The following is a 22,799-nucleotide window of genomic DNA, read 5'->3' on the forward strand; positions in this document are numbered from 1 at the left end:
TTCCCGGGTAGCCCAGTCCTTGCTGGTCCCCAGGCTGGTCTCCGGCGACCCTTGCTCTTGACTCCCCCTCCTGGACTCACTCAGGCCGCTCTATCTCCCCTGCTGTCCTTTCTAAATCCCTCAATCTCAAAGGTCTGCCTAGAAGGAACTCCCTCTCACCCTCTGTTCCTGGGAGGGTGCTCCCAGGCCCCAGGCTACGGCCTCAGGAACACCACCCTCAGGGCCGGCCAGCACTCATCGTGGACAGACTGTCTGATGACACGTTATGCCTGGACAAGGACAGATAGGCCAGAAGATCTGGGGTCACACCCAGCACTGGCCCTGTGCTTCCTCCTCTGCAATCAAGGGGGAGGCGGGGAGTGACAGTGGCCACCCTACCGGGCCGGGGAGAGCTGATGTGACACTTGGGAGTGCTTCCAGCAGTGCTGTGACTCTGCTCAGGGCCACACAGTCACCCGTGCTCTGGGAGTCAGTGGGTGTCTGCCTGGGTGCCGCTCCTGAATCACGAGCCTCGGGCTAGACCAGGCCCTGGGCACTGACGCCTACCCTGACCTGGGGGACATGGAAGGAGCCGAGGTAGCTCTAGGGCAGGGAGGACCCTGGGTCAGCTCTAGCTGTGCCAGGAACCCCCGGTCATCTGCTGGTCCTCTGTTCCCCAGGCACTTGCTCCAGGCCAGGCCAACATGGGTGTGAGGACCGGAGGATGGCCAAGCCACTGTCCCCTGGGACTTTCAGCCCAAAGCGGAGGCAGCACTGGTGCATGGCCTGGGGTCTGGCCCCAGGGTGCCGAGAGGCGCCATGAACAGCGGGAAGGAGGTGTCACACTCCATGGGGGTGGGCACCGCATGTTAGAAACTCCAGCTGGTCCAGAGTGTCTGGGGCAGGACACACACTGCCTGTCTTCAGTAGGTGCTCGACAAGTGTTTGTGTGGTCAAGGGAAACCAGGTGGGACGCTGCACATGGGCCCTGGGGTAACAGAAACTTGGAGCCCCAGGCAGGCGCGGGGGGCGGGGTGGGGGCGGCAGGCGGATGGAGGGACAGAGGGAGAGGCGGGCGCCCTCACCCGTGTCGTGGATGAACCTCTCGATCTTGGACTGCATGCCCCAGTAGCGGAATTCCACCTTGCAGAGCTTGTAGGCGCACATGATGGGGAACGCCTGCTGCCTGTGCTCCTCGATCCAGTTCTCTGACAGGGGCCCCCGCTGGGTCTTGGTCGAGTGGAACAGCTTGGGGTCCTCTTCCGTCTTATACTCATTGGGGGGCACGGGGTCCTTGACAATGTCGATGAAATCTACGAGGAGACCCCCCCTGCGGTGAGTGACCACTTTGGCCCCAACCTCCACCCCACCCCTCCTTTCCAGTCTCCTCCCCCACGTCCCTGCCATCCCCGAATCTCGGCAGGACCCCAGGCTTGGATGTGTCCCCGGGCCCCACATGGGAGTGGAGATGCTGCTCTGGGCCACTCTGATCCCTAAGCTCCCCCGACCTCAGGACTTGTGTCTTTCCTTGTCTTTTCAAATCATTTCAGTAAAACCCCTGCTTTGTGCACACTTGCCAAAGCGTATAAATCAGGTGATGAGCTGGAGGAGCACGGGGCGGGGGTGGGGTGGGGGGGTGGGGGGGGTGGGGCGGGGAGATGAATTTCCATGGAGGATGTGGGATGGGGTGGGGGGTGAGTAGAAGAGGAAAAGCCGGCATTTCAGCCACAGGAGCAGCAGAACTGTGAGGCGGAGAATGTCCCGGAGTGTGACACTTGACCCAGAAGTGGGGCAGTTTGGGGAACCACCAGAGTGTCTGCGTGGTAAGAGGTGATGGGGATGCAGCTGAACTCATCAGCCATCACTCGCCAGGCACCCTGAAGGTGGCTGGTCTGCTAGGAAGCCCCTCCCAGACAGACAGCAGGGAGGAGTCCAGAAACCATGTTTGAAGGGCCCAGAGGGAGGTGTAGGGCATGAGCCGGTCCAGGGTGTGCTGGGCACTGGGGAAACAGGACTGGGGGCTGGTAGGACCTGATTCGGGGAAGAGGGGTGACAGTGACTCTGGGAAGAATGACCTCTTGTCACATGCCTCCTCCCCCAAGTCAAAACCCTCACTGGGCTGGCTCCCGTGGTATGCATGCGTCAGACGGGGCTGTGTGCACACTTGGTGAGGAGGAAGCTAGGACGGGGCTTGTAGCTCAGGGAGCCTCCTATCAGAGGTGTGGGGACGATGGCACTTGGTGGGGCTCTGCCGGGCCTGGGCCCTGGCTGTCTCATCTTCCTGGCAGCAGGCCTGGGCTGTGGTTTACAGAGGAAGACATCAGCCCCACTGGAAAGGCAAGGGGTCAGGGCAGCCCAAGGGCAGCAGAGTGTGGAAGGGGATTTACATCCTTCCCAGAGTAGACCACATGTCCAGTCCACTGGGGCAGGCAACAGCCACCAAGGGGAGGGCTGGGACGTGAACCATGACGGGAGGCCTCCGGGGGGAGCCTGCAGCTGGCCAGACAAGAGCTGTCAGAGGGCCTGGGCCCTTCCTTCCTGTTACGGTTAGAGTGCGTCCGCTGGCAAACACATACATCGGCCTCAGAATGTGACCTTATTTGGAGACAGGGTCTTGAAAGAAGTCCTCAAAAGGAGGGCACCTAATCTAATCAGCACGGTTATACAAAGGAGAAAGCAGTAGAAGTTTTAGTTCCGCAGTCGTGGTCGGACGCTTTGTGACCCCATGGACTGTAACCCGCCAGCCTCCTCTGTCCATGGACTCTCCAGGCAAAAACACTGGAATGGGTAGCCATTCCCTTTTCCAAGGGATCTTCCTGATCCAGGGATGGAACCTGGGTCTCCCACATTGTGACAAAGGAGACATTTGGCTCAATTTAAAAAAAAAAAAAAAACCTGAAACTAACAGAATATTTTAAATCAAGTATACTTCAATATTTTTAAAAAAGGAGAAATGTGAATATAGACATGAACACGGACAGAACAGCATGTAAAGATGAAGGCAGAGGTTGGGGTGGAGTGTCTACAGGCCAAAGGACACCAACGACTGCCAGCAGCCACAGGAAGCTAGGGGATCTCCCCTGGAGGTCCAGCAGTTAAGAACCCGCCTTCCAATGCAGGGGACATGGGTCTGCTCCCTGGTCGGGGAGCTAAGATGCCAGGGGGTTACTGAGCCCTCTCGCTCTGGAGCCTACGTGCTGCAACTAGAGAAACCATGCATCACAACAGAAGATCCTGCATGCTGCAACCAAGATGTGATGCAGTCAAATAAATAAATATTTAAAATTTAAAAAAAGCTAAGGGAGAGACCCCAAACAGATTCTCCCTCAAGGACTTCAGAAGCCGCCAACCCTGCCAACACCTTGACCTTGACTCTGACCTCTAAAATCATGAGACACTAAGCACCTGTTTCCTTAAGCCCTTAAGTCTGTGGTACCCTGTTTTGATGGTCCTAGCAAGCTGATGCATCTCCCAAACCCCACTGGGGCCTAAAAGCTCAGGCAGGAGGAAGGAGTCCCAGGGAAAAGCCATCCTGGCATCCGAGGCTGGCTGAGGGTCATTGCCACCCCTCCAACACCCGTCTGAGATCCACAATGGCTCATGCTGGGGGCTGTCAAGGTGCAGCTGGTCCACTGATGTGTTTTGTCTGGCTGGTATATTTACAAAGATTTTAAAAATATTTGTCAACCTAGAGAAACTGGGAGATTTCACATGAAAACCCTGATTTTTGGCCTCTCTTTTCCTTTTTTCTTTTCAGGCCATGCCATACGGCATGTGGGATCTGAATTCCCCAACCAGTGAACCCGTGTTCCCTGCAGTGGGAGCGCAAAGTCTCAACCACTGGACTGCCAAGGACGTCCCCCGGGCCTCTCTTGAAAATGACTTAACAAATGGGACCCATTTCCTGCACGGTGTAGTCAGCTGGAGGGGAATGGAGTAGAGGCTGCCCACCAACAGGGGGACACAGGCCCCACTGTGTGCACAGCCCCCGCCCAACCTGCCACTTCCACCCTTGGCTGTCAGCCCTAGGTGGCTCCCAAACACACATGTGCACTTCTGGGGATGGAGACACCTCAAAAAGACGGAGGGAAGGGGCTTGAGTGGAAAAGGCACTTAGCCTCAGGGGCACATCAGGGAAATGGGGTCAAGGAGACCCGTCCTGCCTCCCCAACTCCCCCAACTTCCCACCAGGCTGGCTTGGACTCTAACCTCCCCTCCCAGGACAGGAGCCAGTCTGAAGCCTGCCAGGCCTGGAGACCAGAGGCAGAATCAAGGGGCCCATGGGCAGGGCAACTGGGAACCTGGCCCCGCAGGGCTCCTGGCCCTGCTAGGGTGGGAGCATCAGGGTGACGGTTACCGATTGTCAGCTGGTTCTTTTCCACAGGAGACAGGCTGAAAACGTTGGGGTTTTCTCCAGCGTCGGTTTTATAAAAGGTTTCGATGTCGATGGAGAATTTCTCCACAAAAGGGCAAGTGAACCTGTGGGGGAAGGAGAGTATCCACCAGGACCCGGGCTCGGAGGGGTGGGTGTGGGTCGCTGGGTGGGGGACGAGGCTGGAGTGGTGGGTGAGACCTGTCTGTTCTGTCCTCCTGGACCTTCACTGCATCCCAAGAAGAGCCAAATCCAAGTTGGGGCCGGTGTGAGGGGTGGACTTACGGGGAGGGGGCAATCATTGCAGCAAGTGGCTGGCAGCCTGTGTCCATGTGTGTGAGGCATGGTGCGAATACAGTGTGGACACAGTTAAGGTGGCACACTACCAAATGGGCTGAATCTGGACCTGCACGTGGTGTGACATGCCACCCTCTCCCCTGTCCCCTAAGAAACCAGGTGTGGCAACAGGGAGACAGCCTCTCTCTCGTGGCTGGAGATCAGCTCAGAGGAGAAAAGTACTCCTGGGAAGTGAACAACCTGGATGGATTTCCCAGCAAGTTCCAGACCCTCACCCACCTGGACAAAGAAGCCCCAGGAGACTTATGGGGACCCCACCTGTTCAGCACATGGGTGGCCCCCTCTCTCTTCTAATCAAGCAGTGCTCAGTCATATTGGGTGGGAGGCACAGAGTGAAAAGTGCCCCCTACCCGGGGGATCCAAAGAAAGCTGTGCTCAACATGGCTTGTTATAAAATATCATCATAGTCGCTGAAGGTGTCAGGGTGGAGGGAATCTCTGAGCCATCTGGGCTACCCTCAGTTCCTGTTTCTTCCCAGCTGGTGGACTGTCCTGCATTCCTAGGCAAACATTAAACTGAGTTTGTGTTTCCTGAGCCTTCCCAGATGGCAAAGGGGTCTCAGATGGCGCTCGCTGGACTCCTGCCTTCCTGGCTCCCCCCACTGGCAGGCTAGGTGGCACCTAGGGGTATAGCCTACCCTGTCCTGTCTATTCCCCTGAGGGGGAACCTGGGGGAACCTTAGAACGGAGGCTCAGCTCCCTGGGAGCCAGGCGGCTGAGACTGTCTGGGGGGGCCGGCGCCAGTATCTATGCCCCTGGGTTGCTTCCCGGGAGGGCGACATGGGGCCGAGGGCAGGCTCACCTAGTTCGAGTGTAGGGGTAGGCGTTCCAGGACTCCTCCACCACCCGCAGGGCTGCCTTGGGCAGGATGGAGCGGAACCAGCTGGGGATGTGCATGCCCACATGGTACACCTTGTGCGTGTATTGCCCGGAGCCACCGGGGCCGTCTGTGTACGGCCGGTTCTCCAGGATCTCCACGCCGCTGCCTTCGCCGTGCGTCTCGTTCCGGCTCTTCTTCTGTGGGACAAAAGCAAGGGGGACGTGTGGGTCTGGAGCTCTCTGAAGAAGGGGAAGGGCTCGGGAGACCCAGCTGAGGATGCTGAGTGCAGGGCAGGGGTGCTTTGGCCAACCAGGCTGGCTCCTTTTGGGTCACTTCAACACATCCTCCTCAAATACCTCCCCCGCACGAGGCTCCATGTGTCCCAGCGTTCATGCAGAAGACTGAAGGGCCACGGTTCCCTCTCCAAGCCCAGTACTGCACAAGCAAACTCCTCCGTTCTGACTCCTGAATCTCCTGGGACTGAAAGCGTCCCCAAGGTCAGGAGGAGGTGCTTGCTTTCTCACCTTTTAGCCAACACTGTACTGAAGGTTCTAGCCAGAGAAATTAGGCAAGAAAAAGAAATAGTAAGAGGGATTCAAGTTGGAAAGAAGAAGTAGGAACTTCCTGGGTGGTACAGTGGTTAATACTCCAGTCTCCCAATGCAAGGTGCCCAGGTTCCATTTCTGATCAGGGAACTAGATCCCACATGCCACAAATAAGAGATTGCATGACGCAAATAAAGATTCTGCAATAAAGATTCCATGTGCCGCAACTAAGACCCGATGCAGCCAAAAAATTTTTTTTATAAAGGAAGAAGTGGGGCTTCTCTAGTGGCTCAGTGGTAAAGAATCTGCCTGCAACTAAGGGAGACATGGGTTCGATCCTTGGTCCAGAAGATCCCACAGGCAGTGGAATAACAAAGCCCACGAGCCACAACTACTGAGCCTGCGCTCCAGAGCCCATGCTCCGCAACAAGAGAAGCCACTGCAATGAGCAGTCCAAGAACTGCAACAGAGAAAAGTCCTTGCGGAAACCAAGACCCAGCCCAGCCAAAAATAAAATAAATAAAAACTTTTTTTTTTTTAAAAAAGAAAGAAGTAAAACTATCTCAATTTGTTAATGACACAATCTTAAACACAGAATAACCTAAAATCCCCTCAAATCTGTTAGATCTACTACATGAATTCAACAGAGTTGCAGGATACAAAATCAACACACAAGAACAAATAGTGCAGAAAGGAAATAAAGAAATCATTTCCATTTACAATGGCATCCAAAAGAATAAAATACTTAGGAATAAATTTAACCAAGGAGGAGCGAGAGTTGTATACAGAAAACTATAAAACATTCCTGAAAGAAATTAAAGAAGATTTAAATGAATGGAAAAGACATCTGTGTTCATATGAATTGGAAGATTTAATATTGTTAAGATGTCAACACTCCCCAAAGCAATCCGTAGGTCCAATGTAATCCTTATCAAAATCCAATGGCCTTTTCAGAAGAAAGGGAAAAACTGATCCTAAAATTCATACAGAATTTTGAGGGATCTCAAATAGTCAAAACAATCTTGAAAATAAAACAAAGTTGGCAAGCTCACATTTTCTCATATCAAAACTTGTTAATAAGGACGTCCTTGGTAGTCCAGTGGTTAAGAATCCGCCTTCCAAAGTAGGGGATGTGGGTTTGATCCCTGGTCAGGAAACTAAGACCCCACATCCTCCATGGTGTGGCCAATTAAACAAAAAAAAGTGCTACAAAACTATGGTAATCAAAACAGTGCAGTACTGGTATAGGACAAATCTGTGTAATGGAGGTGAGAGGTTAGAAATAAATCCAATATTTACATACTATATTTATTGATTTTCAACAAGGGTGCCAAAACCATTCAACGGGGGAAGGGACAGTCTTTACAACAAACGCTGCTGGGACAATTAGATATCCACATGCCCACAGTGCCATACCACATATAAAGAGGAACTCAAAACAGATCAAAAACCAACTTGTTAGAACTGAAAGTATAGAACTCTTAGGAGAAAATATTAGGGCAAATCTTCATGACCTTGGATTTGACAATGATTTTTCAAATATGATACCCAAAGTATAGGCAGTCAGAGAAAAAATATCTAAATTGGGCTTTATCAAGATTTAAGAAAGGACAGGGACTTCTCTGATGGTCCAGTGGTTAAGACCCTACCCATGCTTACACTGCAGAGGGCATAGGATCGATTCTGGTTTGGGAACTAGGACCCTGCATGGCATGAGGCCCTGCCAAAAAAAGAAAAACTTTTGTGTATCAAGGGATGCCATCAAGAGAGTGAAAGGACAACACACAGAATGAAAGGAAAGCTTTTGTAAATAATACATCTGATAAATTATATCCATACAATGAAATATGACTTGGTCACAAAAAAGAATGAAGTACTGACACGTTACTACACAGATGAACCCTGAAAACATGTTTGGTTAAAGAAATACACTGTATGACCCCATTTCTATGAAATGCTTAGAACAGGCAAATTTAGAGAGCCAGAAAGTAGACTATTGGTTGCCTGGGTGTTGGGGGATAATGGAAAGTGACTTCTTTATGGGGTGATGAAAATGCTCTAAAATTGTGATAATTTCACAACTCTGAAAAGTGCTAAAAGCCACTAAACTGTACACTTTAAATGTGTGAATTGTGCAGTGTGGGACTTACATCTCAATAAGTCTGGTATAAAATCAAACAAACAAAGAAATAAAAACCAACCCTGCCTCCTGCACTCAACTAAGATTTCAGAGAGTTCAAACACAAGGAATGAGAAAGGGGCCTTGGAGGCACTGCCCGAGAGACGGAACGCCTAGGTCACCCCCAAGTGTCTCTCTGTCTCCAACGTCCTTCCTGGGGTCTGAAAGGTCGGGTTTCTGCTTTTGCACAAAACCTTTGAGGTCAAGGTGCTGGTGACTTTAGACCCAGCATCCGTTTCCATGGCAACATGCTGGCATCACCAAGGTCACCTTCGGTCAGCTTCCTGGACAGCAGCTGTGCGCACGCTCACACATGCACGCACCCCGAATGCAGCCACACACCCATGCCCACAGGCACCTCCAACAGCACTGCCTCATCCCTGGGGCACGGCTTTCTCTAGGGCACAAAGATGTGCTGTATTTCCATGTCCAGAGCCACTGAGTCCCCTTCAGGAAAAAAAAAAAAGACCCCGATTGAGGCCAAGGAGGGGTCAGAGCAGGGACATGCCCATTCCCTGCTCTTTAAAGGAGCTCCTGGAATATGGCCCAGATTCTGTAATGAAAACAGCAACCATTTCCTGGCTGCCTTCCAAGCTCCCGCCTCTTACAGCATCCTTGTTGATTAGTGGTTGTGCTAAGTGCCTGGCATGTTCTTTCTCCTTTAGTTCCTGCAGCAGCCCCTTGAGAAAGGTGCAGGACTACTCTTGCTCCCAATGTTCAGATGGGAAGGTGGAGGCCCAGAGAGGCAGAGTGACCCGTCCGAGGTTACAGTTACTAAATGGCAGAGCCAGCACAAACTCAGACCTGTTAGATTCCAGGGCCTGCTCACCCATGGCATTGGGCACCTCAAGGAAAACACCTCAGCACAGAGAGGCGCTCATAAACAGTTACTGAGCAAGTAGAGACTGTAGTCCTAACCCTGCAAACAACTTTCTCTCATCCTGGACAGGTTGCTTCTGCCTGGTCTTAGTTCCCCAAGCCCTAATCAGGGGCGGGGCTCCCTGTCTACCTAGGGCCCAGGGTAGTGGGTTGCAGCCTCCCTGCCAGACCATGTCCACCTGGAATCTCAAACTGTGACCTTACTTGGGAATAGGGTCTTTGCGGATGGAATTAGTTAAGATGAGGTCATCTTAATGTAAACAGATTGGACAATTCAGGGTGGGCCCTATATTCAATGAGAAGGCATCCTCCTCATTCTCATTCTCATAAGGCATCCTTACGAGAAAAGAGAATGGGGGACACTTCCCTGGTGGTCCAGTGGTTAAGAATCTGCCTTGCAATGCAGAGGACATAGGTTCGATCCCTGGGAAACTGTAAGATCCCACATGCCGAGGAGCAGCTAAGCCTGAGCCCACGTGCCACAACAAAAGAGTCCGTGCACCACAATGGAAGACCCGCGCGATGCAGTGAAGATCCTGTGTGACACGAGTGGGACCTGACACAGCGAAAGAAAGAGGAAACGGAGACACAGACACACACACGGGGAAGATGGAGACAGACACACACAGAGGGCAGGTGGCCATGTGACAAGGGAGGCAGAGACTGCAGGAGACAGCCTTACATCGAGAAATGCCGAGCATTGTTGGCCACCACCAGAAGCTAGGAGAGACAAGGAAGGAGTCTCCCCAGCCCCACAAAGCCTTCAGAGGGAGCATAGCCCCCTAACACCTTGATTTTGAACTTCTACCCTCCAGAACTTTGAGAGAATACATTTCCATTGCTTTAAGCCACCCAGTTTGTGGTGGTTTGTTACAACGGCTCCAGGGCATGGAATGAAGGTCTGGGGTGCCGGGTGGCTCAGCAAGAAGAGGATGTGCAGGCCGGAGGGGCCAGGGCACAGGGATTCTCTGAAGGTGCCCAGCCAGCTGGGATCTGAGGGCAGAGGACAGACAGGGAGCAGGGATGGGGATGGGGCCTGCTTGGCCTTAGTGGGGCTGCACAGACTCCAGGTCCCAGGGTTGGGGCAGGGGAGAAGAGGAGGAGGGGAGGGCAGGCAGCGCTTGGTGGCTCCCCCGGGGACTATGGAAGGATGGGCAGGAGAGATAGGCCCGGCTCCCAGGGGCACACATGCCCAGGGTGAGACCTGACGGGTCCCCCTCCCTACTCTACCCACACAGGCTGGGTGGAGAACCTTCCCCTCCTGCTGTGCTCCCCTGCCCCATCCCTGGAGCCTGGGGTCTGCAAGAGAGAAATCTGGGCCGCCAGGCGTCTGGTGCAGAAAAAGCCCTGGGAAGGAGTGGGGAGGGGGTGGGTTTAAAAGATTCAAAGACCAAGAAACCCCCGGCCAATCAGGCAGCTCTCAGAGCTGTCCAGGGTCCTGGCCAAGCTGCTTCCAATCGCTTCCTTCCTTTGCTGAGAACCTCCAAGGATGGAAGGCTCTGTTTACGCCAGACAGACCGATTTTCCTTCTTCTTTCGAAACCTTGAACAACATGTATATTGAGTTTCATTCAGGCAGGTGTGAGGTAGTGTGACATGTGAGCCCATCTTGTTCACAACCTCAGGGAGGAGGTGGCTTGTTCAGCAGGCAGGCCTCTCCCTAGCTGCTACCCCAGATGGCAAGCGGGATCACTGGGCAATGGATGAATGGTCTTGCTCTTCTTTCTGCAGAAACAAAGCTGCCTTCCTTGATGGTCCATCCACCTCGTAAGGCCCAGCTCAGAACGTAGGCTCTCCTGGAGCACTGACCCCAAACCCACATGCCCACCGGGTTCCTGTGCCCCCAGGCCCACTGTTCTGGTCTCTACTCAGTGGGCTGCATACACATCTGTCTCCCTGCAGGCAATCCTAGAGCACAGAAAGCGCTTTTCATTCATCTCTGTAGCCCAACCCTCAGCCACAGCCGGGCACAGAAGAGTCTGGTGAATTTAACTTCTTTTTTTAAAAAAAATATTTACTCATTTATTTATTCGGCTGTGCTGGGTCTTAGTTGTGGCATCGGGGTTCTGGTTCCCTGACCAGGGATGGGACCCAGGACCCCTGCATTGGGAGCATGAAGTCTTAGCCGCTGGACCACCAGGGGAGTCCCTCAACTTAGTTTTTTAACAGCATTATTGAGGTACGACGGACAAACAGTAAACCATATATAGGTAAAGGTATAGTCACTGAGCTGTGATGTGGGTCCATGCCCCTGAAACTGTCACATGGTGGAGATAACGGGCATGTCCATCACCCTCACAGTGGATGGAGGCCCCCCGGAACTTCAGGGCCAGAGATGGGTAAGATAAATTCCAGAGTGGGAGAGAGGCAACTGGCCTTGGGAGGCAGACGGTGTTGGTGAGGCTGTAGGAGGCAACACACAGGATGCTGGGAACGTTTCACATTAACTGGAGGTACAGGAAAGATGTTGAAAAACAAACAACTTGAAACAGGGGCTGCAGACAGATGGCAGGTGTTTGAGGAGCCCTGAGTCAGAGGTGGCTATATACTCAGAAAAGCCTGGGGTACCCTAGAAGCTGAAAGCCAGCCCCCAAGCTGAGAGACACCTGCTGTGGGCCAGGGCTCCCTGCCGGCTCAAGGAGGAATGAAGAAGCCACAGGACACACAGATCCTCTGGCAGATCAGCTGGTCCTTGAGCAGGCTGAGCCATCTCCCGAGTGCCTGGCGCTGGGGGGCTGATGCTAGTCTCGCCTCTCCCCACTCTCTAGGAATAATTATGGGGTAAGTGGTTCAAGAGCAAATCGAGTGGTGCTTCTGAAGAGGCATGAAGCAAACAGCCCCCCAGAGAGGCTGAGTTTGCCTTCTGTTCTCTTCCCGGCCAAGCATTCCATGCAGTGCTCTGGGTCAAACTCGGAATGGATGTGGAGGCCCTTCTGGGCTCCCCCTGCCCTGCCATGATTGGGGCCTGCTTAGCCAGGGGTGGCACTGAGGCACCCTTGTACCCTGGAGAGCCAGAGCCAGGAGGGAAGCAGGTTCATAATCAGTCCCCCAAGTGGGAGGAAGCTGCCAGGCCAGGCAAAGTGCTGGGGCACCGAGAATGAGCGAGAGGCTGGCAGAGAAGCTGGGATGGGACTCCACCCTCCACTGAGCAGGACCCTAGCCAAGACCTCAAGGAGCAGGAGCTCTGGTCCTATCTGGGCCATAAGGACCCAATCCTGGGGCTCCCCATCCTGGGTTCCAGGTTACTCAGGCACTGAGTAGGGGGCCCAGCAATGTCTTGGGTGGGGTGGTCATCTCTGGCTTTTCACAGGCCCAATCATCCTCAAATCCATTTGTGTACATGCTAAGTCATTTCAGTTGTGTCCAACTCTTTGCAACTCTGTGGACTATAGTCTGCCAGGCTCCTCTGTCCTTGGGATTCTCCAGGCAAGAATACTGGAGGGGGTTGCCATGCCCTTCTCCATGGGATCTTTCCAACCTAGGGATCAAACAGGCATCTCTTACATCTCCTGCACTGGCAGGTGGGTTCTTTACCACTAGTGCCACCTGGGAAACCCCAAAGTCATCTGTGACTCTGTAAATCAGCCACTTAGCCTAGGGTAGAGAGGAAAGTGTATACCTGGAGCCAGGAGCCAGGCTGTGTGCTCCTGGACAAGTCATTGAACTTCTCTGGGCCTCACACCTTCCTGTCTCTCAAATGGGTTGTTATGGACTGAATGTCTGTGTCCCCTGTCCCCCTAAATTCATATGTTGCAGCCCCAACCTTCAGTGTGATGGTGCTGGGAGGTCAGGCCTTTGGGAGGTATTTAGGTCATGAAGGTGGGGTCCTCACAATGGGATCAGTATAAAGAGACCCCCCCAAGGAACTCCCTGGCTCCATCCACTGTGTGAAGACACAGTGCAAAGGTGACCGTGTGTAAGCCTGGAAGAGAGCCCTCACCAGACACTGAATCTGTCAGCACCTTGATCTTGGACTTTCCAGCCTCCAGCACTGTGAGAAATAAACGTCTGTTGTTTAAGCTGCCTCATCTGCAGCATTTTACAGCCCAAGCTGACAAAACGCAAGGATGATATCTGGATCAGTGAAAAGATGGGTGTTAAATACAAAGAGTGCTAGTCTTACGAACGCTGTGAATACTGTGCTGGTGAGACAACCCCAAAGCCACAAACATCTGCCGCGTGTTGCACATGCCTGGCTTCGTGCTTGGAAGCCAGAGCTCTGGTGCAATTCACACACTGACAGGGAGCCCACTGGACAGACACTGCTGTGAAGGCCGCGGTGCCACCCCGCCCCCACGTCGGTGCAAAGAGCCGCTGCGGGCACGGTGGGGCCTGCCCCGGCCCCACCACCCACCTGTATCATGTACAGCTGGGCGATGCGGTACTCCTCCACGGTCATCGGCAGAGGAATCCGATATTCCTTTATAATCATCTTGGAGTCCAAGCCTTCCCGTCGATGGGGAACTGCGTGTTGGGACTTCTAGACGAGGTTCCTTAAATAACCATGACAAAATTCACCAAGGACCCCTGAGAGAGAAAGAGAGGACAGGAGAGTCACTTTCTGCAAAGGCTGGTGAGTACAGTGGCACAGGAAGGACCTAGTCTTGATCCCAGGTTAGAATTCTGACCTCAGTTCGGCCACAAGCCCACAGCATGACCTTGAGCCCAACGTGTGACCTTGAGCAGGTTCCCTCAACATCCGCAGCCTCCATTTTCCCTGTTGGCTCAGCAACTGTGTACAAGACGTGTATAAACTGATCAGCCTGGTGGAAATAAAGGATTGTTCTCTTGCTAGCGAGAGCCAGGCAACAAGAGGGCATCGCATCCCCTAAGAATCAAGAGCATCGCGCTCCTGTTCTACTTGCAGGTCTAACAAGCGGCGGCCTCAGCTCTCGTGTGTTCTGGGGTGGCTGGAGGCAGGCATGGTGATAGCAGCAAGTGATGATGGCTGGCAAGAAGTCAGGACAGGGGCTTCCCTGCTGGTCTAGTGGTTAAGACTGTGCACTTCCCATACAAGGGGCATGGGAAGCTAAGACCCTGCATGCTGCATGGCCAAAAAAATTTTTTTTAAAGGGTACAACTTGAAAATATAAATAAAATGAAATATAATACATAAATAAAATATAATAAAAAATAAGAAGGCACGACAAATGAAACTATGAAAAACAGATGTGAACAATTTTAAAAACTGGCGGTCTGGGACCCTTCAGCATCAGGGCAATTGGTTCTGCTCCTGTCACTGGGCACAGATGGCAACACTACTTCCCAGCAGGAGACCTCGAGTTATCAAAGGAGGTGACCTTACATGTAGTTTCAGTTTAATCCACCACCCACTGCTTACTGTTACCTACTCTACTGTTGACATTGGGCTAGGTCTTGGAGGTAGAAGAGGAAAGTAAGATACATGGTCGGGTCTCACAGCATGTGAATTATGTATCAATAAAGCTCTTTGAAAACATAAGCAAGGGGCTTCCCCGGGCAGTTCAGTGGTTATGATTCCTCCTTCCACCACAAGGGGTGCAGGTTCAATCCCTGGCCTGAGTTAAGATCCCACCTGGCTAGCAGCCAAAAAAACAAAAGGTAAAATGGAAGCAATATTGTGACAAATTCAATAGGCTTTAAACATGGTCCACATTAAAAAAATTTTTTAATTAAAAACCTATAAGCAGGCAATGTATTCATAGCAGCTTGTATTTAACACAACAATAAATTTGATGAAGACCTGCACCTAAAGGAATCATAGTTTAGAAAACAAACTTTAATCCTTGAAGGAGGCATATCCTCAGTGATCTGGAAAATGAAATCACCCATCAGAGTCTTTCCCCTAGATGGCAGAGGCTTCGCTGTAAATATATTTGGTTACCCCTAGAGAGATCAGATGGTATTAACTGGAAGCTGAGTGAAGGCTTCCAAGACAGGCAGTGGCAGAATCAGGATAGTACTTCAGAAGCATCACACCGGGGATAGTAGTTGGTAAGGATTGATGGTGACTGGAGGCAGGGTGTCAGCTAAGTGATAAAAGTGAGGGACTGACCCGGCAGGCAGCTTCCCCAGGGCACCAAGTGTATGAGGTCTGAGCATCGCCCAGACACTAATGCATTACTGGATAACTAACAAGACTGGGAAAAGCATATATACCAGAACTCCTGGGATAATCAGTACATAAGATGGAAAAGAAATCCTTTAATAAACCACCTAACAGGAGAGATGGAGCTGGGAGGTGTATATAAATAGGCCAGAGATGGCCCTGCATTATTAGCCCAAAATAACCCCCATGCTGTTAACTTCTTTACAGTAGGTGGGTCTGTATTGTGCTCAGACCCTCAGACATGACCGACTCTTTCTGACCCTAGGGACTGTAGCCCAGGCTCCTCTGTCCGAGAGATTCTCCAGGCAACAATACTGGAGTGGGTTGCCATGCCCTCCTCCAGGGGATCTTCCTGACTCAGGGATCAAACTTGCGTCTCCTGCACCGCCAGCACTGCAGGCAGATTCTTTACTGCTGAGCCACTTGGGAAGCCCAGGTCGGACTGTTAGCCCCCCTGCAAAACCTCCAGCATCAAACTCAACTTCTCACATATCCAATTGCTTTAAATACAGTCCAGATAAGCATCTTTTTAGCCAAGTAAGACTTCATCTGTGGACTTGCCTGGTGGTCCAGTGGTTGAGAATTCCAATTGCAGAGGACACAGGTTCCGTTCCTGGTCCAGGAAGATCCCACATGCCCCAGGGCAACTAAGACCATGAGCCACAACTTTAGAGCCCAAGAGCTCTAGGGCTCACGCTCTGCAATAAAAGCAGTCTATATGCAGCAATGAAGACTCAGTGCAGCCAAAAAAAAGAGAGAGAGAGAAAAAACACCCTGGGCTTAGCTGGGCCAGCACAACACCTAGGTTGACACTCTCAAGAGAGTAAGACACCAATTTGGGCACCTCCTGACACACACACACTCACACACACACACAAAATGAGGAAGAGTTAATGTTTGAGAGGTTGGACGGAATGAGGACTGGAGACAGGGAAGGGAAAACCTAGGTTCAGTAAGTGTCATGTTTCCAAAGCTTTTCCACTATTTCGTGGGCTCCTTCTGCAGCAAGGGATAAATGCAATGACCGAGAATGACCTTGGGCAAGACCCATGTTGTCTAAATAACAAAGAAGACAGATGCTAACAAAGAGGTCAGACTCAAACTCTAAATGTTCTTGAGAAACTGCAGGAATCTAAGCAATCTGCCCTTCTGGGTTCTTCACAGCTCCACAGTAGATGACCTGCCCACACTCGCCTGTACTTAAGTCAGACCAAGTGTCTGCTGGTTTGCTTCCTGTGGCCTGCTAGGCACCAGGGCAGACTGTGGGGCTGGACTATGCTTCTTCCTTCCGTGCGAGTGTGCTCACTTGTGTCCGATTCTTTGCAACCTTATGGACTGTAGCCCGCCAGGCTCCTCTGTCCATGGGATTCTCCAGGCAAGAATACTGGAGTGGGTTGCCATGCCTTCCTCCAGGGGATCTTCCTGACCCAGGGACTGAACCTGCGTCTCCTGAACTGCAGGCGGATTCTTTACCACTGAGCCACAGGAGAAGCCCATTTAACTGCATGGTAACTAACAATAGGGGAGAGGAATCAGAACTCTCAGAGTGACACAAAATGTGCGGGCAAGGACTTCCCTAGTGGTCCAGTGGTTAAGACTTCACCTTCTAATGCAGGGGTTGCGGGTTTGATCCCTGGTAGGGGAGCTAAGATCTCACGTGCCTTTCAGCCAAAAAGCCAAAACATAAAACAGAGGCAATGTTGTAACGGATCCAATAAATATTTTTTTGAAAAACTGGTCCACATTAAAAAATGTGCTGGCAGTCACAGCGGCGTTCCACCCTGGGATCTGAGGCCATAACCTGACAACACCTTTCTCAGCTGTGTGACCTGTGCCTCAGCCTCTCTATACATATAATGGGGATAACACCACCTGCTGTTCTGAGTCATCATCAGGGTCACCGAGATAAGGGCAGGTGAAGTGCTCACATGCCAGGGGGTGTTTGTCACTCAGAGGGGATTTCAGAAAGGCTTTATAGAATGTGGAACTTCCAGACGACATGAGTTGGGTTTCCTGGGTCAGTGAGATTCTGTTCAGCAGAGCAGGTGGGAGGAGGATGCTTTGGGAGAAGGAACAGCATGTGCAAAGGCCCTGGGGCAAGAAGGTGATGCCCCCATCTGAATCACCTCTCACTGGTGCAACCCCAGTATTGTCACATGGTGTCCCTGGAGGATGGTACCAGGGCAGGGGTTGGGGTGCAAAGGCCACTGGCAGCCACCGTCCCCAGGGCAGGACATGCTCAAGGCCGAGACGTGGCTACTCCCTGAAGCCAGGCATGACAGCCCACTCATGTGTGCATGGAGTCCAGTGTCAGGTTGAGTGGGAGCAGGGTGACAAGTGATCTGCCTTTGCTTCCAGAAGGGCTTTCTCCCAGGGGAGGAAAGACACACTGGTCAGATGGGGCAGGACCACAAAGTACACATTTCTCAAAAGGCACTTCTGCACAGAAGTCAAGCTGTCCTTCCGAGCAGCCCCGGGGAAGGTCTGCGTTATCCAAGCCTGTCCGGGCTGATCTCTGGGAAGCCATTGGTGCTCTGCCTGTCTCAGGTCACTCTGCCTTGGCCCGAGGAGCAGCGCTCAGGAGAGGGACGTGGGCCACCTGGGGGTTTTCTTTCAAGGAGATCACTCTGAAGGGCCTGGCAGTCTCTTGCCTCGTCAGGTACTTGCATTTTATTTACTTAAAATCAGATCTGTTTCTTTCTACACCTACACTAGCCGGTTCAGGCAACCATCCTGACTTCCTGTTGGTGGAGGAGTAGGGGCACTTCCGTTCTCAAAATGACACAGAATGACTAAAGACATAGAAAAGTCACCATGGCTGTGGAACGAGGAAATGGTTGCACCCCCTAACCACAGTCCGTGAAAGACAGCAGCCAGATACCATGAGGTCTGAGCTGTCAGCAAGGGACATGCTGAGAGCTAACATGTGCCACCTTGGACCTCCAAACAAACAACATCACCTCCTGGAAGACACAGAACCATGGAGTCTAGGGCTGTGGATGCCCCCAGGGGAAGATAGCTATCACACTTTGTTTTCTACTTTAAGTTTTTAAAAGTTATTTTTATTTCTTGTTAGGCTGTGGGCTTCCCTGGTAGCTCAGCTGGTAAAGAATTCACCTGTAGTGCAGGAGACCCCAGTTTGATTCCTGGATTGGGAAGATCCACTGGAGAAGGGATAGGCTACTCACTCCAGTATTCTTGGGCTTCCCTGGTGGCTCAGCTGGTAAAGAATCCACCTGCAATGTGGGAGACCTGGGTTTGATCCATGGGTTGGGAAGATCCCCTGGAGAAGGGAATGGCTACCCACTCCAATATTCTGGCTTGGAGAACTCCATGAACTGTATAGTCCATGGGGTCGCAAAGAGTCAGACACGACTGAGTGACTTTCACTTTCATTAGGCTGCACTGGGTCTCAGTTGCAGTATGCAGGTTTTCAACTGCAGCATGTGGGATCTTAGTTCCCTGACAAGGGATCGAACTCAGGCCCCTCACATTGGGAGCATGGAGTATTATCAACCTCTGGACCACCAGATAAGTCCCTTCTTTTCTATTTTTTTAATTGAATTATTACAAAGATCCAGAAACATGCACATAAGCACACATCGGTATATTTTCACATACTGAACACACCTATATGACCAGAACCCAGGTCAAAAAACAGAAAGTTAACAACCCAGAGCCCCCACTTCAACCCACCAAGGCACAACCTCCCCAACCGTGGACAACCACTGTCCTGCCTTTCGCCTGTTTTGTATTTTGTACTAGGTTGAAGCCTGTGTCCCTGGTAGTGGTAAAGAATATGCCTGCCAAAACAGGAGATATAAAAGACACAGGTTCAATCCCTGGGTCAGGAAGATCTCCTAGAGGAGGAAATGGCAACCCAGTTCAGTATCCTTGCCTGGAGAATCCCAAGGACAGAGGAGCCTGGCAGGCTACAGTCTGTGGGGTCTCAAAGAGTCAGACATGACTGAAGTGGTTTTGCATGCATGCACTAGGTTGAGCCTACGAATTTCCAATATCCAACTGTCTCTGGCCCACCAAATGAGCAATTTCACATGAAATCATGCTGTAAGTGCACTTTTGATTCTAAGCTGCTTTTGAAACATCATGATCCCAGGGTTCATCCAATTTGCTGTATGTGACTATAGAGGGCTCAGTCTCATTGCTGTCTAGCATTTCACTCTGTAAATATGTATAATTGATTTAACTATTCCATCATTGATGGGCATTTGGGTAATTTTCAATTTGGAGTTTATTGGGAATAGGGCTGCTGTGAACAACTGAATACACTCACAAATGCAATTTTACATTATGGAATGGAAAGGGAGTGACAGTTGATGGTAAAATCCCACCAATATGCCATTTCTATGTCAGAACCTAGTTTTCCAAGGAAAGGAGTGAAGTGGGGCTTGGAAGGGAGGCAGGGCAGTGAGGGGAGATGGATAATAAGACAGAGAGTCAGAGACTTAGAGAGCTTTATTATGAACCACAACAACTGCATGAACCCCCAAACCTGAGAGAGCTGGAATGCCCGGGCACAGGATAAAAAAGAGCTCTGGCAGGGAGACAATAAATTAGTCCAAAATGCAGCTGCAGACTGCCCTGGATCATTCCCTGCATTTCTTGAAAGCTGGTATTTAGAAGGTAGCTACAGAACAATAACCAGAAAGAAATTCACATAAGTCATGTGCATCACAGATGGGGGCCGGGACATGACGAACATGCATTATAGGAGGAATCACCCAGAAAAATGCAGAAAGATTTCAGAAAAACAGCTTTCCCTTGAGTCAGAGAAATTACAGATATAATCTCTTAGAAAAAAGTGGGGGCAGAGGAGTGGAAGAAAGTAAACAGAAATTTAAACAAGAAATTACTGGATAATAGAAGAGATGAAAGCTGAAAGGCTGGTAAGCAGAGTTCAGGGGAAAATGGAAAATAAAAATAAATACATCACAGATACCTTTTAGAGCCTTATCATAAGCAATGAATAAGGAGGCAAAACATAGTGTGAACAATTAGGGATGGTAGGCAGGCTTGAGAAACTCACAGAAGATTAAGTGAAGACTAATAAGACAAAATGACAGATATGGGAGGCAGAAGGAAATCCAACATATATATAATTGGTATGCTTCTCTGAGAAAATAGAATAATAGAATGGAAGTGGGAGAAGTATTCAAATATATAATGAAAAAAATTTCCTGAAATAAAAAAAGATTTGACTCTGCAGATTAACTGCCATTCTGTGGTCCAGGAAAACCTGACGGTATAACAAACATCAAGACATCCTTAAAAACGTGATTGAGCTTAAAGGATAAAGAATCATACAACTAGGGGGGATGTGGAGATGCGTTGAGGACAGTCAAAGTTCCCCTCAGCAACACAATTTCAAAACACAGCGGAGCAATATCTACAGAGTTCTAAGGGACGGAAAATGTAAACCAGAATTTTTATACCCAGCTAAACTGTCCTTTAAGCATAAAGTGAACAGACATTCTGAATCATGAATTTAGGAGCTTAGACATCCATGAGGTGTCTTTAAAATTACCTGACACTAAAACCCATTCAACCCAAAGATAAATAAAAGTAAGCTCATCAATGGAGAGATCCTGGTGAATACTAAGTCATATTTTTGAACTCATGACAGTTATGGTTACTGAATAAAACACAAAGACCTTGACATGGTATATAAATAATATAACTAAGAAAAATTGAGAATGGGAGAACAGAAGTTGATGATAATTTCCTCAACTTCCATGGCATGGAAGTTGATTCATTATGTAGATTAAAAAGCTAATGATGAGTGAATAGTTGGGGCACAGGAATTTTTAGAGCAGTAGAATTACTGGACATCATGCTACCATGCTGGCTGCATATCATCCTACATTTGTCAAAACACATAGATTGTACAACACAAAAAGGGTGACCCTGAATGGGAACCATGGACTCTGGGTGGTAACAATACATCGATGTAGTGTCATCAGTTGCAATGTGCCACTCCAGTGGGGGATGTTGATAACAGGGGAGGCTGGGCTTGTATAGGTGGGGCGGCGGGGCGGGGCGGGGGGAGTATATGGAGAATCTCTGTACCTTCCTCTCAATTTTGCTGTGAATTTAAAACTTCCCTAAAAAACAAATTTTATTACTTAAAAAATTAAAAACTCAAACCTTTTAAAGTTTTTCTCTCAGAAAGTAGATTAGAGGTTAGCAGGGGCAAGGGAGAAGAGGCGAATAGGGAGTCATTATTGAATGTTTACAGACTTTCAATTTTGGTGATTAAAAAAAAATCCTGAAAATAGCAGTGGGGATAGTTGTACAACACGGTAAATGTACCAATGCCACACAATTTTACACTTAAAAAGTGGTTAAAAAGGCAAATTTTGTCATATATAAATATGTATCACAATTTAAAAAATTAATGTAATAGGCCAAAACCCACTGAATTGTACATTTTAAATGTGAATTGTATGGGATGTGAAGCATATCTAACAAACGTCTTAAGGGATTCCCTCGTGGTCCAGTGGTTAAGACTCTGTGCTTCCACTGCAGGGGGCATAGGGGCCATTCCTAATCAGGGAACCTACAAGCCTGGTGGTGCAGCCAAAATAATAATAGTAATAATATTAATAATAAAGCTGTTAAGTTTGTTTCCTCTTTTCTCATCTTAACTCTAACCTGTTAGAAACTATTATCACTGAAGAAATGTTGAAATGCTTGAATAAATGTTTTTCTGAAGTTTAACAAATACATGCAAATAGGTGATTTGTTATTGGTTAAATTCAAGTAAAATTCAATTTGATTTTTATTTTTAAAATGCATGTAGAGGGGCTTCCTTAGCAGTCCAGTGGTTAAGACTCTGCACTTCCAATGCGGGGGACCCAGGTTCAATCTCTGGTTGGGGAACTAAGATCCCACATGCCGTGCAGCACAGCCATAAATGAAAAATAAACAAAATGCATAAATACATTAAAAAGCTTATTTTAGAGCATTAAAATATTATAGCATGTTTAAAAAGCAATCTGGAAAAATGTTCACTGGATGCTGTGTATGCACATGGTAAGTCACTTCAGTCGTGTCTGACTCTTTGCAACCCTATGGACGATAGACCACCAGGCCCCTCTGTCCATGGGATTCTCCAAGCAAGAATATTGGAGTGGGTTGCCATGCTCTCATCCAGGGGAACTTCCCAACGCAGGGATGGAACTCAAGTCTCTTATGTCTGCTGCAGTGGCAGGGTGGCTCTCCACCACTAGCGCCACTTGGGAAGCCTGGATGCCGGAGAGGGTTATCGCAAATTGACGGAATTTTGGGCAACTTTTACTAGCACTTTTCTCTATCACTCACTTTTTCACGAGGCAGCAGCAAAAGAGTGTGAGCAGTATGTGTACAACCGGCCAGAGAAGGTCGTCCACGTAGTTGTGAAAATGATGGACTCTGAGTCAGTCAGACCTTCTGCCACCTCCCAGCAGTGACTGTGGGCGAACTGCTTAATCTCTTCACTCTTTCATTTGATCTTCTACAAAATAAGAGGTGAGAATAGCACCTACCCCATTGGGCTGTCTTATGGATTAAATGAGATTGTGCC

The 22,799-nt window shown here is 49.9% G+C and overlaps 1 protein-coding gene across 4 annotated transcripts in view; it reads right to left on the reverse strand.

Annotated features, from left to right (window-relative positions):
* Nucleotides 1-22,799, reverse strand: part of PITPNM2 (phosphatidylinositol transfer protein membrane associated 2) — a 158,666-nt gene that overhangs the window by 23,396 nt on the left and 112,471 nt on the right. For all 4 annotated transcript variants that reach the window (XM_018061340.1, XM_018061339.1, XM_018061337.1 and 1 more), the window contains 4 exons: nucleotides 13,484-13,656; nucleotides 5,510-5,724; nucleotides 4,337-4,458; nucleotides 1,065-1,292 (listed from right to left, as the gene is read on the reverse strand). In XM_018061340.1, coding sequence (XP_017916829.1) covers nucleotides 1,065-1,292; nucleotides 4,337-4,458; nucleotides 5,510-5,724; nucleotides 13,484-13,561 — 643 coding nt within the window. In that variant the 5' untranslated portion in view covers nucleotides 13,562-13,656. The remainder of the gene's footprint in view (nucleotides 1-1,064; nucleotides 1,293-4,336; nucleotides 4,459-5,509; nucleotides 5,725-13,483; nucleotides 13,657-22,799) is intronic.

Source organism: Capra hircus, chromosome 17 (genome assembly GCF_001704415.2).
Source record: "Capra hircus breed San Clemente chromosome 17, ASM170441v1, whole genome shotgun sequence".
Classification (NCBI taxonomy): domain Eukaryota; kingdom Metazoa; phylum Chordata; class Mammalia; order Artiodactyla; family Bovidae; genus Capra; species Capra hircus.